This window comes from Paracoccidioides lutzii (assembly GCF_000150705.2).
Source record: "Paracoccidioides lutzii Pb01 unplaced genomic scaffold supercont2.8, whole genome shotgun sequence".
NCBI lineage: Eukaryota > Fungi > Ascomycota > Eurotiomycetes > Onygenales > Ajellomycetaceae > Paracoccidioides > Paracoccidioides lutzii.
Window position 1 is genome coordinate 1000793 of NW_015440954.1, and position 15770 is coordinate 1016562.

Here is a 15770-nt window from a genome sequence, read left to right on the forward strand (position 1 = left end):
TAAGAATGGCGTTCTCCCATAAACCATCCACTCTGCTAAGAAGCCGTAGCCTTCCACCTTACCATCATTCCATATCCGCCATGAAGACCAGCAGCGGCAGGAATCCAGCCAAAGGCAAGCTAGACACATTGTTTCCACTTGTTTTCTATGTTTCATTGACCGAATGTAACCAGAAAATGGTAACGGTAACAAGCAGTGCTAAGAGAAGACAGCGCAGTTAGCAGTACAAGAGAAATTACAGATAAAAAGAGATCTTAACTCAACAGCCTGTAACATATTCATTTTTCAAAAAAAAAAAAAAAAAAAAAAATATACTAACTACTCCTTCCTTCAGGGGGCCCCTGACATTATTGACTTTGGCGTTCAAGACCATGTTCTCCGCCTGAAAATGAGCAATCTCCATATCTTTGAGGTCTATGATCTCGACATTCTCCTCCCGCTCCTACTTCTTGGCTTTGCCAGGCTGTTTGATTAAGGGGCCTGGCTCCCCTTCACCCTCTTCAGGGCACGGGTGCTTGCAGCTGTCTGATTCAGCCTCTACATCCACAGGCTCCTCCTCCTCCTCCACTTCTTTCTGCTATAGAATAAAGTTCTCAGGCTCTGAGAAGTTTTGAGACGGAACTGTATGAGAGACCGGCTCCTTTGTTGTGATATAGAGATTTCAACACAGGAGCAGTGTTATCAACGCAATAGAAATTGAAAGAATGAAGAACTGCATGAATTCAGATGCATTCATACAAAAGAGAAGTCTGCAATCCAGTCATTAACTGTTTGAGATGGAAAGCTGCACATAGATTCCTACAAAGAAGGGAGAAACATTTGCAGGCCATCTGCAGGCCAAGGCATCTTTGATTACATGAAGCCCTAAGTTATGATTAGAATGTGAAAGTCTTTGAAGCCACAACAAGCAGCAGTAAAGAAGCTAAAATGGTCTATTTGAAACAGAGCAATAGGATAGCAGTGGAGACTGAAGCTGTCAACTGCTTGTTTAAATTTGCTGGCAGAGTCGTTGACAACTACAGGCCAGGGGAAATCGCATGACTGTTAACTTCTCTTCGACCAACCAGAGCACGAGTTCTGCTTTGTTTATTTTGCTGGTTGGCATCTTCGGTATACGGGCTGTTGCAGTTGTTGGTTACCGGCCAGGGGAACATAACTTCACTTCGGCCAACCAGAGCACGAGAATGCATCCGAAGCAGCCCCAAGAACGCCAGTATGCAAGTAAACTCTGTATTTCAATGATCGCTGAAAAAGGAAATTCTCTGGCAAGAGAAAGGCACTAAATAATTGCTGCTCTTCGCTTCTGCTCGATCCGCAAAAAAGGGGAGTGACTCTTAGTCATCATAACCCCCTATTATGCTCCTAATGATCTATCTCTGCGTTTTCTTGCTATTTCCTCTCCATCTAGTTCAATGAATGCAGCTACAAACTTCTTCACCACAACTTCACCAGAACCAACCACATCTTATTTTCCAGTATTATTTTAGGTTCAGAGACCTTGACCGCGTGCAAAAGGGAATCTGGACGGCAAACCAGCGGTCTCGTCACCCAAATCGGCCCCAAGGCTCTTGCGTCTTACTGGTGATCAAGTGACGATGACTTCTGCTGACGAGATCGCCGAGGCAAAGGGTGAAGCAGAATGGGTAGCTTGGAAGGACAGAGTTCTGGATTCCATAGAAGAAATAGCTGATTTCGTCGCTCTCCGTCGCCAGGGTGGTGTTCCCGAGAGGATTGTCCGTTTTTATCGGGGTTCCTTTAATATCTGCATTCGTATTAAATTTAAAGATACTTGCTCTGACGCTGTAATCCGGTTCACTAAACCTGGGTTTACAGCTTTCCGGGATGAAAAAGTGGAGAAAGAGGTGCAAGTTATGAAATTCCTTCGCCAACGAACCAGCATTCCTCTGCCTCGTTTGATAAGCTGGGGTTTAACTGTGGACAGCCCTCAGCAATTAGGGCCTTTTATCATCATGGAATACGTCGAAGGAATACATTTGTCAGACATCTTGAAGAAGCCGACTGCGAACAATCAAGAAAAGGAAATACTGAACCCTGATATTGATGACACCACATTGAACATTGTGTACCGTCAGATAGCTGATTTCATGCTTCAACTTTACAACCTCGATTTCACTCACATCGGAGCTATATCGGAAGTCGCTGAAGGCGCAAATACATGGGCCGTCACTGGAAGGCCCTTGACATATAATATGAACGAACTGGCCACATGCACGGGTTATCCAATTAATCGATTACCTACGGAGCGCTTTGCATCTGCAAATGAATACTTCAAGAGTCTTGCGGACCAACACTTGGTTCACCTCCACACCCAGCGCAACCTCGCCATTGATCCTATGGATGCTATGAGGCGGTATATTGCGCGCCATCTGTTTCAGCAGCTAGCTGCAAAGAACTGTATCAATGAGAACGGTCCTTTCAAACTCTTTTGTGATGACTTCCGACCTGCCAACATTATGGTGAACAGCGAAACCTTACAGATCACCGCAGTCCTTGACCTTGAGTTCACAAATGCTATGCCCGCACAGTTCGCTTGTGATCCACCCTGGTGGCTATTGTTGGTAGGCCCGGATATGTGGCTGGAACGAGGCTATACCATGGAAGAGTTTGTGGCTCAGTATACACCTAGACTGGAACAGTTTTTATACGCCCTGGAGCAGATAGAGGCTGAGAAGTGTAGCAGAAAGCCCGGTATGCAATGCATTTCCAAGCTAATGCGCAACTCTTGGACGAGCGGAGAGTTCTGGTTCAATTTCGCAGCTAGAAAGAGCTTAGATGTGGATGCGATCTTTTATCGCCAGTTAGACATGATTTATTATGGGGGTAAAGCTGATGTCAACTTGCTTGACGACAAGCTACGAGGAGACTTAGAGTCATTTGTACAGATGAAGATGGAGCAGAATGCGGCTTATGAGAAGGAATATGCATTGTTGTAAGCCTATAGTGAATCTTTTGACATGAAATCATCAGCAACACTATGAGTTCTCTCCACAATCTCAATAAGGCCCACAATTGACGGCCATCAAGTCAATAGCGGAGAGAGGGTCGGAGAAACCTAGGACTCTTCAGAATTCATGGTCTGTAGCAACCAATACTTGAGTACTAACTTGAAGCCAACTCTTAGGTGGTGGCACTTTGACCTCCTTGTTGACGCTCCTTAGAATCTCTCCTTGCCCTTTCCATCAATTCTCGGTTAGCCTGTTGCTTTTCTCTTATTTCCTTCGTCTCTTCTCTGCGTTCCCTTGACGCTTTCGCGGCTAGCTCAAGTATTTCTTCGTCCTTAGGCAAGGGGAGCTTATAGGACAGGTTATTCCCACCCCCTCCAGCACCGCTCGTGGTGCTCATATTTTTTTTTTGAGTTGACCGTAACGCCAATTAGAGGGATGCTTGATAAAGGTTCTGGCTGCGTGAGACAGACGTTATAGTTAAGGTGGTACGAAAGTACAAATTTGCGTTGATGGGGGTGATTCCGTTTGAATATGGAGAGGGGATGTCTATCAGAGATATATTACAAAGACTGCTCAACATGGATGCCCACAAAACCGGATATCTCTATATGCCAATGTGTCTTCTTCGTGCTTCCATCCAGGAAGTCCCGACCATCTCAAAGGATATCCTGACCGTAGGATAATCATAGGTCTGATGTATTTAGTGCGGGATGACCCAATATGGAGCCCAAAACTTCTCCTGGTTCTTACCTGTTGATTGTGTGCTTCGTGGCTCGGATCGTCTCTCATCCTACCTTTTCGGAGCTGCTACGAGCATGATTGGATTAGATGCATGCGTTTATAAGTGGGACTCACTCTTACAGAATGGCACCGCTCCGACGGCATTCTGCGTTTTACAAGTGTCCCTATTGTTTCAAAAGAAATTCCGAAGCGCCAATGTTTCTCTCCTGGATCGACAATGCTTTTATTTCTTTATTTTATTCTTTTTCTTTTTTTGACAAAAATGGAAATACGTGGCACTGGGCAATTGGACAAGGATAATAAGTTGTCAACCGAACTGACCAACTAGATCGGTGGGTTGCGTTAATTTTGTGAACGGGACGACCCGGAAGGCACTACACAAAATAACATACAGTCGTAGAATCAGAGATGGACAACTTGGGTAGTATTGCGTAACAGCAAATTACTACCTAATAGCCACTGTTATTCCAGGCCGCGACCTTATAATCACCCTTGCATGCGGAACAGATCAGATGGCAAAGTGAGTTCCGCTATATAGGACACACTTATAACTTCCAATGGACAAGGAAGCCGTGAAGCCCGATAGCAGAAAGATATCGTGAGGAGGCAGTGTTGGTTTATGCATACAACCTTGGCAGCAAGACAGCTTGCACAAGTGATTGCTATGGTCTGGGGGGAATGAGGATGCGGATGCGGATATATAGGCTGGGAAATTGTTTTTGATCGACTATTGTCCGTCCATCTTTTGATTTCGAGCAAAAACCCCAGTCTACCGTAACTTTCCAACAAGGATCTTGTTTTGGTAACGGCTTCTTGATGGGTTCGTCCCCGAAAGACATTTAAGCCCGATGAGAGACGTTTTTGCGGTTATAAGTCACTGAGTGAAAGATTTGCTGGTTTTAGTCATTCATCCTTTCCTTTACACAAATCTTTATCATTCACTCATTCCATCGAGGTGGCGATGAAATGATGGCTCATTAGTATGGAATTACTTGCCCAGGTGGATCATCATTTCCATGATTTCTATAATCATAACTATTTGCGTCTTTTCCTTGGCACTTTGAACGCTTCTGTAGATTTTTTTAAGGAGTATTTGAGAGAGTATTCTGCGAAGGGGTGGGGGGGGGAGGCAAAACTTGAACCTTGTATAGCAACACCTTCGACACCTTGAGAAAGTTCAGTTGATTCTGAGAACCTCAGCTTGGGTTGACATAGTACCTCAGGCTGGGGAGTGTCTCTGACCGCTGCGACCTGTCAAAGTAGACAATCGGAAGATCACCGATAGCGGAACATAATCATTCAAAATGAAAAGGCTCCCAGTCACTAGACAAACCCATCACAGACTTGTAAGATGTCCATATATCTCTGCCGTCCAAATCCGCGAAACTAAATTTCCGAATGGAACGAATGGAACGACGATAATAGGTGGTCTTCTCTCCGTCGATCACAGGGTAATGGGCGTAGATCCTGACCATTCAATGATCATGTAAAACAGAAAACGCCAGAATCTGTCGATGCAGCTCTTTCTTACGCTTCATGAGCCTGAAGAGCCTGACGGATCCACTTCCTGAGAGAATCATGCTGTGCGTATTCTGCCGATCTGCAATATCAAGTGCCTCCTTTCCGCACTTCACTTCGGCCCGTCATGAATGGAAAATACATGTATGATGTACTCATAACGAAAGAAGTGTCACCAACATCGCCAACGAATGGAGCAAGTTTTTCAAACTGGGTTTCGGTAAAAGATGTCGCCAAAAACCTACAGCATAACCCGGCTACGGCCGGGTAATTTAAAATTGTTGAGATCGCGAAGGTTGCCAAAAAAAAATAAAATTAAAAATAAAAATAGATTCAATGACAATTGTTGAGATTCATCAAGAGAAATCGACCCATCCCAAGCTCCATTCACACTGACAACCAAATGTGGGAATGCGCTGTGACTGAGGTTGAATTGCACTCTCTGCTGACGGAACAATTAATTCATCTATAATGTGAATAACTCCAGTCTCGTTCCCCTTTTGTATCCTTCGGCACGTTGATTCATAGGCACCTTCTTCAAACACAGTTCCATTGGAAACCTCGGGATTTGCACTCAGTGTTTGACGACAGATAGACTTGCTGTCACTGTTAATACCATCGGCATGGTCATACATAAAACAGCTGTCATAGGATCATAGGGGCGATTAAGCTACCTCTAGATCGATGGCCCTGATTGAAGGGCGATTAATGCCTGGCTGGACGCAGCAGGTGGCTCTGCAGATTCCCAGGCTCGCTTCCGTTTACGACCGTTTACTTGTATTTCCTAACCATGATCATTAGTTTTCCATAGCACCCTGAAGAAGACGAGCATCATACAGTCTTTCCGAGTGAGCAACTCGTTGGAGGTTTAGTTTCCAGCCCACAGGAACAATATCTTTAAGAGAGGCGTGCGCTCTTCGGCAAGCACTGTGTAGTGCTTCTTTCTGAACGAACAACTCACTATTGCTTGTAACTAACGTAGACGATTCATGCCCTCTCCTTTTCTGGTGTTTTGCTTGATGCGAAGCCATGTTCATTGGGAGAGAGAGCAGCAGGTAGTTTTACGTTGCTGAGCAGAGCGTTCACCTGGATGGAAGAACCAGATTGATTAAGCGCCAGAGTCTGAGGCTCATCACAGATTTGGATTAGACCTTGGTGTGGGACAATGGATGGTTGCCAAGGACAGGACAGGAGAGCATATGTAGTATTTATGCATATTCCTATAACGTCGGTATCGTATTCCATGCATGCTTACTTGAGACCCTAAAATGAGTGGATAGAACTCCTCTGTCGAGATCCAACATATCTTTCTCTTCCTTTTCATAAACCACGCTACCCCGAAAATAGCATCTTGTATTGCTTAATGAGCATGTAAAGAAGCTTCTTTGACTACGGCGGAATCCCATCATCCCTCAACCTCCAGAATGAGACGCCCTTGCTACGTATTCCTTCGCACGACCTTCATCCTCACGCGTCGGCCAATAATGAAGAGGAATTGATCTTCCCCGAAGGCCAGGCTGTGAAATTCTCTCGTGCGATATAATGGCTTCGATCAATGACTGTTCAACGCACGAAAAACTCATGGCCCGGACTTGGACCGATTGAATGACACGGGGGACAGCGGAATATACGGTCAACTTAACTAGCTTTATCTAATTTAAAAATAAATAAATACTTAAAGTAACTGATATGAGCTCAGTCTATATATTGAGTTCTAAAGAATTTATGTAAAATTTATTTTAAATTTTGAATTATCAGTTTAAAATAATGAAGAGAGAGAGAAAAAGAGAGCAAGTAGTCTCAAAGATATAAAACTTAGAAACTATTGTTTAAATTCTCAAGAATTACATTCAAATTGAGAAAAATAAAAAATAAAGACTCTTTTTTTTTATTTATGGATATAAAACTTGAAGGAAATCATTTAAGTTCAAATTTCGCTTAAGTAACAATCTTCTCTTTAACTTTGAATAATAAATCGATCTTAAATGCTAGTTACAAAAACTTAAGTTTAAATAGCAAGTTTAAGCATAATTTAAAAGTATGCTTAAATTGTCTAACTGGTTTGAATCTTTTAAAAAACATATTTTAAGAAATAATATTTAAATATTCAATTATTTTTTTAAAAGAAAAAAGTATAAAGTAAAATACCTTTAAATTAAAAGCTTTTAAAAAAAGAAGTTAATTTTCAAAATCTTAAATAAAATTCAATTAATATTATAAAAATAATTTCTCATGTTAAAAATGAAACTAATTAGAGATTTTAAGATATTAAATTAAAATCTAATATCATAGTCATAGGATTTTGTCAACACATCTTATCTTGTCAAGGCGACACTGCGGCCTTCTCTATGTGATATTCATATTTTCTCATCTTTATACTGGATGGTTGTATAGATCATCACTTCAGAAGACCATGAGAATCACATCACTAATGATATCTAGAAGGTGTCTTCACCTTCTCTAATAAGTAGAACAGCATTTTGTCACATTTCATGAAGAATAAAAACTTGATAGCAGCTTTATAGATAGTTGTTTAACTTACTGTTTAGAGATTCAATGATTCATTTATATATATATATATATATATATCAGAACTTTTGAAATATGCATACAATTCTTTATACAATCATTTGTACTTTTAATTTTTCATTACCTCTTCTATTTATAGATATATATACTTGTCTGCTTTTTAACTAGTCAAACTTACTCATTCAACTCCTCATAATCAACATTATGTGACATTGGTGCTGATACTCTATCTCAGTATTATCTAGTTTTATCTAAATTTAAATTTATTATTATTGCATTATTTATTAAAAATTTATTTTTAAAAATTTAGTAGTAATTCTTTCTATATAAATTTGAAGCATATTTTATTAAAAATAAAAAGTTTTAAAATGAAAAAATGAAGAAAATACTTAAAACTAAGATATTTTTAGAAAGAAATAATAAATAAATAAATTTTATTTTACAATATTTTTATCTTAATTTTCAATTAAAAAAATAAAACTGATTTAACTACAAATTGAGTTAAAAGACTTTAACTTTGTAAAATTGAATAGAGAACTACTCATTTGACTCACATTTACTGAAAAAAAGTATCTCAGAAGAATGTCTGAGGTGTGACTATAATAGAAACTTTTAACATGAAAAATCTTTAAAGTACAAGCATCAGTATATGTTTATAAGTATAAGATTTAGAAAAAAGTTAAAAATTCATCAATGTAATCTGATTGATTTTATATTCTTTCCCAATCTGAGTTTATAAATGCTTGATTGCAATTTTAAAACATCAATTACTGCTTGTACATATACATATTGATAAAGTTAAGGAGTTGAAGATTTAAGGGTTCCACAACTAAAGTTGTTGGGGTAACTAGTGGGTTTACGTTACGTTCAGTGTAAAAAACGGACTCTAGTGCCGCGCGGTCAGTTCGAAGTGATGTTCGTATCTTTTGAAGGCGCGGAAGAACAGAGAAAAATATTTCATTTATGACAAAAACTGCTGTTTTTCTGTTAGATTCTGTAATTAGTTGGAATATCTTCCGCAGACTCAAGGCATCTGTTGCTAAGTGTGGATCGATCCCCGAAGTGTGGCTGACGCTATCCTACTTGGCAAACTTCACTAACCGCCCAGGAGTTGTCTCAACTCTCTTTTCCATCGCAATTCATCGGTTTCTTCTTCGTCTTTCTCTTCCTCCTCGTTGTTTTGCTTTTCTGTTGTGGACCCGTTGATCAGTTGCCCCCTTTTTGGGTGCATCACGCAGTGGAGCCCTCTCTTTAATTCTCCATCTTAGGCTTGTCGTCTTTCGTTGCCCTTGCGATCTCGTACCTCTCCCCTTACTCTTCCAACAAGCCACCATGGCCAGCACGCTCCCAAACACTCTACCGTTTTCAAAGAAACCTCTCAGGACTCGAATAATCATCTCGTAAGGAACCGCCGTCTATATCTCCATTGAAGAGCGAACTTTGCTAATCTCTTACCTCAGATACATCTTCGACTATGTCATTCTAGTGTACGTTCCTTCAGAAACGATAACTATGACATGCGACCTCCTTCCATGCTAGGTATAGTACCGGCTAACAAAGCCTCATATATAGAGCTCTCGTCGCTGGATTCTACATTCTTGACCACATCGAACCTTTCCACCAACCTTTCTCTCTGAACAATCACTCCCTATACTATCCATATACTGTCCACGAACGAATCTCCATCCCACTCGCACTAGCCATCTCTGGAGGCATCCCACTTGTCATCATCTTCTTCTATACCATTGTTATCGATGGCCTTTTCTCGCACCATAAACCCATGACCTTGTCCGGCAAAAGGAAGCTGATGGGTCCATACAGCCTAAAAGATAGACTGTGGGAATGTAACTGCGGATTTTTGGGTTTATTTTTGGCCCAAGCAAGCGCCTTTGTGATTACGGGCGCCCTTAAAAATGCCGTCGGCAAACCGCGACCAGATATTATCGATCGTTGTAAACCAGAAAATACTGGATCTTTAGGACGGTTTGATATGGTGACTTTTAAGATGTGTAACACATCCACACCTTATCGCATATTGCAGGATGGGTATAGATCATTTCCATCAGGTATGTGGCCTCTAATATAAATGTATCTTTTGTTTGAGTGTATGTACATATACTAACACGTATCTTAATATATTCAGGGCATTCAAGTTGTAGGGCAATCATGTTCCATATCGCGTTTTTGCTATGCATTTATCGTTGTTGATATTAATATATAATTTTTGTGTAGCCTCTTTCGCCGGCCTCTTTTATCTCTCCCTTTACCTAGCAGGCAAACTTCACGTCCTAGATAACAGGGGTGAAGTGTGGAAAACATTCATCGTGTTATTCCCAACCCTTGGAGCTGGGCTGATTGCTGTAACGCGAATAATGGATGCCCGACATCACCCCTTTGATGTGCTATTTGGCTCTTTTCTAGGCATATTATGCGCCTACGTTGCCTACCGCCAATATTTCCCACCCCTCGAGGAATCGTGGAGGAAAGGGCGCGCATACCCAATTCGAACCTGGGGAACTGACCCAGTTGGCCCTCCAATGGCGGGACGAAACCTGTTTGATCTAGATGGATCAAACGATGATTCAGTTGCACCCCTTCGTCCTACAGATCTGGAATGTCAGGTTAGACCAACTGACCAAAACAATGAGTCCACACACAAAACCCCACATGTACGCCGTTCTTCAACCGACCAAGCATCTTCGTCAGACCCTTACTTAAGACGAAAGCCGGACGTGGATCGAAACTACTCTTCATCAAGAGGTGACTCGATCGGTGTGGCATATGAAATGCAGCCCAGTGATGGGACTCGGTCTCAACGCAGCGAGTCCAAAAATGTCTACCAGCAACAGACGAGCTATCAGCCATATCTGAGAACTCAATCGCTCGCTCCGGCACACACTCTACCAGAAGGAGAAAGTGAACGTCCCGTGTCCCCCACCCAGTTATATTGAAAAATTGATGATTCAACCATTAACACTCTCCTTGAAATAAAATGAGAGGGAAAAAGAGCAAAGAAAACCATAAAATAGACGAATGCCTATTTGGGTTTATGAAATTTTAATTGTTTACGATGTACCTTTTTTCCCTTCACTTGCCTTACCCTTTTTGTACTGGTTACCGAGTCCTCCCAATCTTTCTTCTTCGTTGTCAACCGTTGGCTTCATGCTATATATATACCCTTTTTGTCCGCTTTTGTTTTCCCCGTCCATCGGCAATCAACGTGGTTCCTATTGGGAGGAAATACAGGATTGTGCGAGTTGACTGTATTTGCTGGACTTGACTTGTCAAGTTACCCCCTCTCCTCCCCCACTCCATTTATGCATTGGGCAAGTACCTCTTTTAATAAAGGCCGACGATCCGATTTTTGATCTTGTCAAACAACGGCTTTGGGTTTCATGGTTGATTATACATATGTATATACATGGTTGTTCCCCATCTCACCCCTTGCAGATAGAGAAATTATCTGGCATTGATGTCGACAGTTGCTTTCTCCCATACTGGCTCAGGATCTTTGTTTTATCTTATCACCTTATCATCTTCCTTTCTTTTTTTGTTCCCCTGTGTTGTCTTGTTTTCCTTTCTTTTTTGTTAAGTCTTTTTAAGTGCAATTGCGTTTGGCCTATTTTCAATAGAGGTTTTTTGTTTACGTGGGCATAATTTTTATCTATGCGGGGATTATGTTCTTACATACGTACTACTGTACATCTTATCTTTGTCAGCGAGGGCTTGGGTTTCACTATATGATCTTTTCTTTTACTGTTCCTGCTAGTGTCTAACATCCACTCTATGTTCCTCCAGGCGTGGTCTTTCCTGTGACCTTACAAGATTCATTCTGTTGCGTATACATTTCTTTTCTACTTCGTCTATATCTTGAAGCTGAGGGCGGGTTATCCTTGAAGAGTGAGGATCTTTTATCTTACACCTTATGTCCTCTAACTTCGTCTTTTATTCATGCCCTCCTTCACCGCCAACGGGTCCATTCGGAGATCAGTGAGGGAAATTGAAATACCTTTCTTTTTGTCAAATGATTTCTTGACTCCCCCCTGGTATGTGTGGTATTTTGGAATGGGGTGAATGAGGCAAACCAAGGGATTAAAAAGAATACTCTCTTTGAAATTTCATTCCTTCATTCTCCGTAATTTTCTTCTATGTTCTTACTCTTCGGGGGCAAAGTGTTGTTTTCATGATTAGTAACTATCATCTACCATGGCTTTGCTGAATTGAGTGTATCCACATGGAGATACTGTGCTGTTCATTCATGGAATATGTAGTTGAACTATATGGTTTTCATGTATGATTGAACATAATTCCCTCACTGCAAAGGGAGTTCTGCCAAGAGTCAAGAGGGCCAATGTTTCCAGGAAACTCATGGACAAATAAAATGTCTATTGTTTTTATTCCTTGTTGATTGGCATCCATGCTTGCTTCACCAAATAACATGGGTGCCTTGGACAGCGTCACGTGCCCTGGATCAGATCAAATACAACTTGCAACGGACGAAGTATATCTCAAGTAAACAATAATTGATATGTAGATGTAGATAATCTGGAGAACACCTTAAATTCACACATCGTTCCTTTCACTGGTCTTTTCAGTGTCAATGCCCCCAATTCTTTCTTTTGACATCCAACGGCTTATCGATAACTGGATCTGTCCAATGTTGGTGGTGCACTGGGCTGCTAGGGGCTCAATACCCCGCCATCGACTTAAATCCTTCAGTCATTCCCAGCCACCCACATCGGCCCAACAGCCAATTACAACAGCTTTTCCCACAGCCTTACAGCATTACGTCCGACTTGGTCGGCTGCTGGCGCAGCTGTGTTGATGTGGTTGGTCGTATTAACATCAGAATCTCGCGCAGATCTCGCCTTATGTCGTCCTCGAACACCTTCACTATGCATCATCCTTCTCATACTCACTGGGACGAATAAACAACCCTCTCTGAGAACGGAAGACAGTCGTGCGTACAGCAGCCACTGCGCATCTTTTCTTTTCTGAAGTGATAGTACGCGCTAGAACTTGTTTTTATTGGCGTGTTGTTCGAGTCTTGTGCTCGAATCTTACGAACATCTGTTCATCCAGACGCTGGTAACCGCAGCGAAACTGATAGCATCTGCTATACGCACCACCCATCTTAACTTTCGAAGTGTGTTAAAATCTTTACGCTTGAAAATATGATTGCCGGTTTTCTCTTTATTTGTTGGCGAATGGGTCAAATTGTTACCCTAATCATCCCGATTGGCATTCTAGTAAGCACAGAAGCTGAACAGAAAATCCCGCCCACATTGATCCATGCCATCCCTATTATAAATAAATCATAAGCTAACAAAGCCACCTATTCAGTCCTGGTTTGTCGACGGCTTCGTCAAAAACAACCAACTAACCCCAACCTACATCCTCGTCCTTTTCATCTCTACAGTCCTCGGCGTCTTCTGGGCCCTCGACACCCTCATCCGACACTCCAACGCCAAACGCTCCGCCTCCTTCGTCGCATTCGTCGATCTCCTCTTCGTCGGCGCTTTTATCGCCGGTGTCTATCAACTGCGACGCATCACCAACTCAGACTGCAGCAATTTCCGTCTGGACCCATTGACAATTTCCTTGGGGCCCTTCGGTTTCGCAGGTCAGCGCTCTAATAACCCGCTGGCGCGCAATCCGGGTAAGGTCTGCGCAATGCTGAAGACGGCGTTTGCGTTTGGTATTATGAACATTGGTTCATTTTTTGTTACGTCAGTGCTGGCGTATTTCATGCATCATCATGAAGAGGAGCATGAGAAAAGCTCGCGCAGCAGACGAGGCTCTCATTCTAGGCGTCGTGGCCACTCAAGTTCTCGGCATCGAAGAAGCAGTTCGGGGAGACAGCCTGTTTACAATGTCTAAGTGATGAATTATATCTCCTCCTTTTCTTTATTTCCTTCATTAAGTTATATTTTGGGCAAGTACTGACTCCCTTTCCCCACAATTTTCGTGGCTTGGATCTTACGATGATAAACGATGAATGTGATGAAACGATGCAGGGTTGATGTTTCAAAAAGAATGGCTATCTTAATCACCAAATCATCTTTACAGACTCGAGCGCGCTCTTGCTTCCGTTTGCCTTTGCCCTAACTTTCCCTGCTTTGCTTTGAGTGTTTCTGAACTAATTTTCACCAGATCTCTTTGCCTGCGTACTGCTCCTCTAATCACATTTTTAAACTTCTTTTTGCCTACTGTTGATGCACACATGTACGAGAATCAGAGTTTATCTGAATGTTCCCCATCTTCTACTCCCCCCCTAATTAAACTGCCTGTATTATTGTTCCTTTTCTTCCTGATGAGGTCTCCATTTATGAAGCTTTATGAAAACTTTTATAATTTGATGTAGATAACGACGCCATGTATGAATGTGTTTGTATTTAGAAATTCGTTTTCCTTCTTTTTGTGAGCATGAAGCACAGTCTATTCCGTCAAACTTCGTAATTACGTCCATAATGAGAAAAGAAATACTCCGTACAATAAACACCAAAACACCGTTCGAAACGTGGGACCTTCCACAACAGGAGATGGATGTCCCCAGTGGCATTCTAGGGGAAGTAATGGTTTGTTGACTTGAAGTGATGGCTGCCAGTTAAAATAACTGGTCTAGTTTTCATTATTAAGTAGTTACCCCCTTATCCTGCAGATCCGTGGTTGAGACAGAGTTTACGGGATGGTGTAGGCCCATGATTGGTCGACACCACGTGCCCCTGAGGAAGAGTTCTCCACACTTTGGGTCATCGCATTTAAGCTTACCCTCCTGACACAGTTCAAAGGTTAAATCCACCCAAGAAAGCTTCAGCTTCTTATTTTTGAATGTATCACGTCCTGAGTGTGATGGGATGGTCGGGGACAGGAGATTTGAAGAGGCGTTGGACTTTGTTTGCTCCCCAACCTGGTTCAAATCTTGGAAGCCAGCATTGTGTGAGACGAGTGACCTTGCCTTTATTGTGGCATTAACGACATGGCAGGGAGTGGAATGTAATGAGCAGAGGCATATACCTCACGACGTCCTCACTGCATTTCCAATGGCAAGGGAGTGCTCTCCGGGCCAGAAGCGACTGGTTTTGCCCTCTTCGGTAAGGGATCGTGAACGTCGTCTAGCCAGTAAAGAGAAAGTTAAAGAGGCAGAAGCATAAAAAGGGTAAGAGGGAAGGTTGCTATCTGGAACTATCAGGTTTTAGTCTTGCTGACAAATTTGACGTAGTTAACTAACGTAATTCCACACCGAGTCGGCCATCACACTGAGTCGGCCACCAAATTTCTCCACCTACTAATTTAACTGCTCATTCAATTCAACGCGCAATTATGCCATCAAAATGCAAGAAAAACTCTTCAAATTCAGTTGAGCAAGAGGAGAGGATTGAACTCATGATAAAATCTATTCAAAATGATGAAAAGCTCTCAATTCATGAAGCTGCAAAGCTATTTAATGTGTCTAGGTCTACTCTTCAAGATCACCTCAAACACCAGCCCTCACGGGTGAATTTACACACAAACTCTCACAAATTATCTGCTGCTGAAGAGGATAGCCTAGTTGAATGAGTGCTGGACCAAGCTAGATGAGGATTCCTCTCCCAGCCAGCATTTGTTGAAGATATTGCTAATTATCTTCTTATCTTATGGAATTCCACTGTCTCCACTATCTCCCCCTCTCAGGTCAGCAAGAACTGGATTTCAAGGCTGATTAAATGTTGTATGGAGCTCCAAAGCTGCTATTCCAGACACTATAATCATGACCAGGCCAAGTGTGAAGATGAGCAGGTTATAAAAAATTGATTTAAGACCTTAGAAGATACAATTGCTGAGCATGAAATTATGCCAGAGGATATATACAACTTTGATGAGACTGGCTTTGCTATGGGGCTCTGTGCCACTACTAAGGTCATTACTAGTAGTGAGCACTATGGCAGAGCAAAGCTCCTACAGCCTGGAAACTGTGAATGAGTAACTGTAATTGAATCAGTCAATGTGTCAGGATGGGCTCTACCTCCCTATCTC

The 15770-nt window shown here is 42.0% G+C and overlaps 8 protein-coding genes across 8 annotated transcripts; 5 read left to right on the top strand and 3 right to left on the bottom strand.

The window, feature by feature from the left end:
* Window positions 1-80: 80 nt before the first annotated feature.
* On the top strand, window positions 81-475 carry PAAG_03266 (hypothetical protein; the record flags this gene model as incomplete). The annotated part of the gene is made up of 2 exons (XM_015844903.1): window positions 81-185; window positions 335-475. 2 exons carry the CDS (start codon window positions 81-83, stop codon window positions 473-475), a joined length of 246 nt encoding a protein of 81 aa, XP_015702109.1.
* A 1120-nt stretch (window positions 476-1595) lies between these two features.
* On the top strand, window positions 1596-2954 carry PAAG_03267 (phosphotransferase enzyme family protein; the record flags this gene model as incomplete). Its single annotated transcript, XM_002794676.2, has 1 exon — window positions 1596-2954. The coding sequence occupies one exon, from the start codon at window positions 1596-1598 to the stop codon at window positions 2952-2954; it is 1359 nt and encodes a 452-aa protein (XP_002794722.2).
* A 184-nt stretch (window positions 2955-3138) lies between these two features.
* PAAG_11722 (hypothetical protein) lies at window positions 3139-3363 on the bottom strand (the record flags this gene model as incomplete). Its single annotated transcript, XM_015847318.1, has 1 exon — window positions 3139-3363. The coding sequence occupies one exon, from the start codon at window positions 3361-3363 to the stop codon at window positions 3139-3141; it is 225 nt and encodes a 74-aa protein (XP_015703107.1).
* A 2538-nt stretch (window positions 3364-5901) lies between these two features.
* On the bottom strand, window positions 5902-6470 carry PAAG_11723 (hypothetical protein; the record flags this gene model as incomplete). Its single annotated transcript, XM_002794679.2, has 3 exons — window positions 5902-6009; window positions 6083-6229; window positions 6291-6470. The coding sequence occupies 3 exons, from the start codon at window positions 6468-6470 to the stop codon at window positions 5902-5904; spliced, it is 435 nt and encodes a 144-aa protein (XP_002794725.2).
* Window positions 6471-6637: 167 nt separating this feature from the next.
* On the bottom strand, window positions 6638-7967 carry PAAG_11724 (hypothetical protein; the record flags this gene model as incomplete). The annotated part of the gene is made up of 3 exons (XM_015847319.1): window positions 6638-6877; window positions 7284-7293; window positions 7933-7967. The coding sequence occupies 3 exons, from the start codon at window positions 7965-7967 to the stop codon at window positions 6638-6640; spliced, it is 285 nt and encodes a 94-aa protein (XP_015703108.1).
* Window positions 7968-9086: 1119 nt separating this feature from the next.
* Window positions 9087-10705, top strand: PAAG_03271 (PAP2 domain-containing protein; the record flags this gene model as incomplete). The annotated part of the gene is made up of 4 exons (XM_015844904.1): window positions 9087-9154; window positions 9215-9241; window positions 9327-9820; window positions 9987-10705. The coding sequence occupies 4 exons, from the start codon at window positions 9087-9089 to the stop codon at window positions 10703-10705; spliced, it is 1308 nt and encodes a 435-aa protein (XP_015702110.1).
* Window positions 10706-12928: 2223 nt separating this feature from the next.
* On the top strand, window positions 12929-13634 carry PAAG_03273 (hypothetical protein; the record flags this gene model as incomplete). Its single annotated transcript, XM_002794682.1, has 2 exons — window positions 12929-13003; window positions 13098-13634. 2 exons carry the CDS (start codon window positions 12929-12931, stop codon window positions 13632-13634), a joined length of 612 nt encoding a protein of 203 aa, XP_002794728.1.
* A 590-nt stretch (window positions 13635-14224) lies between these two features.
* Window positions 14225-14908, top strand: PAAG_11725 (hypothetical protein; the record flags this gene model as incomplete). The annotated part of the gene is made up of 2 exons (XM_015847320.1): window positions 14225-14332; window positions 14546-14908. 2 exons carry the CDS (start codon window positions 14225-14227, stop codon window positions 14906-14908), a joined length of 471 nt encoding a protein of 156 aa, XP_015703109.1.
* Window positions 14909-15770: the final 862 nt, after the last annotated feature.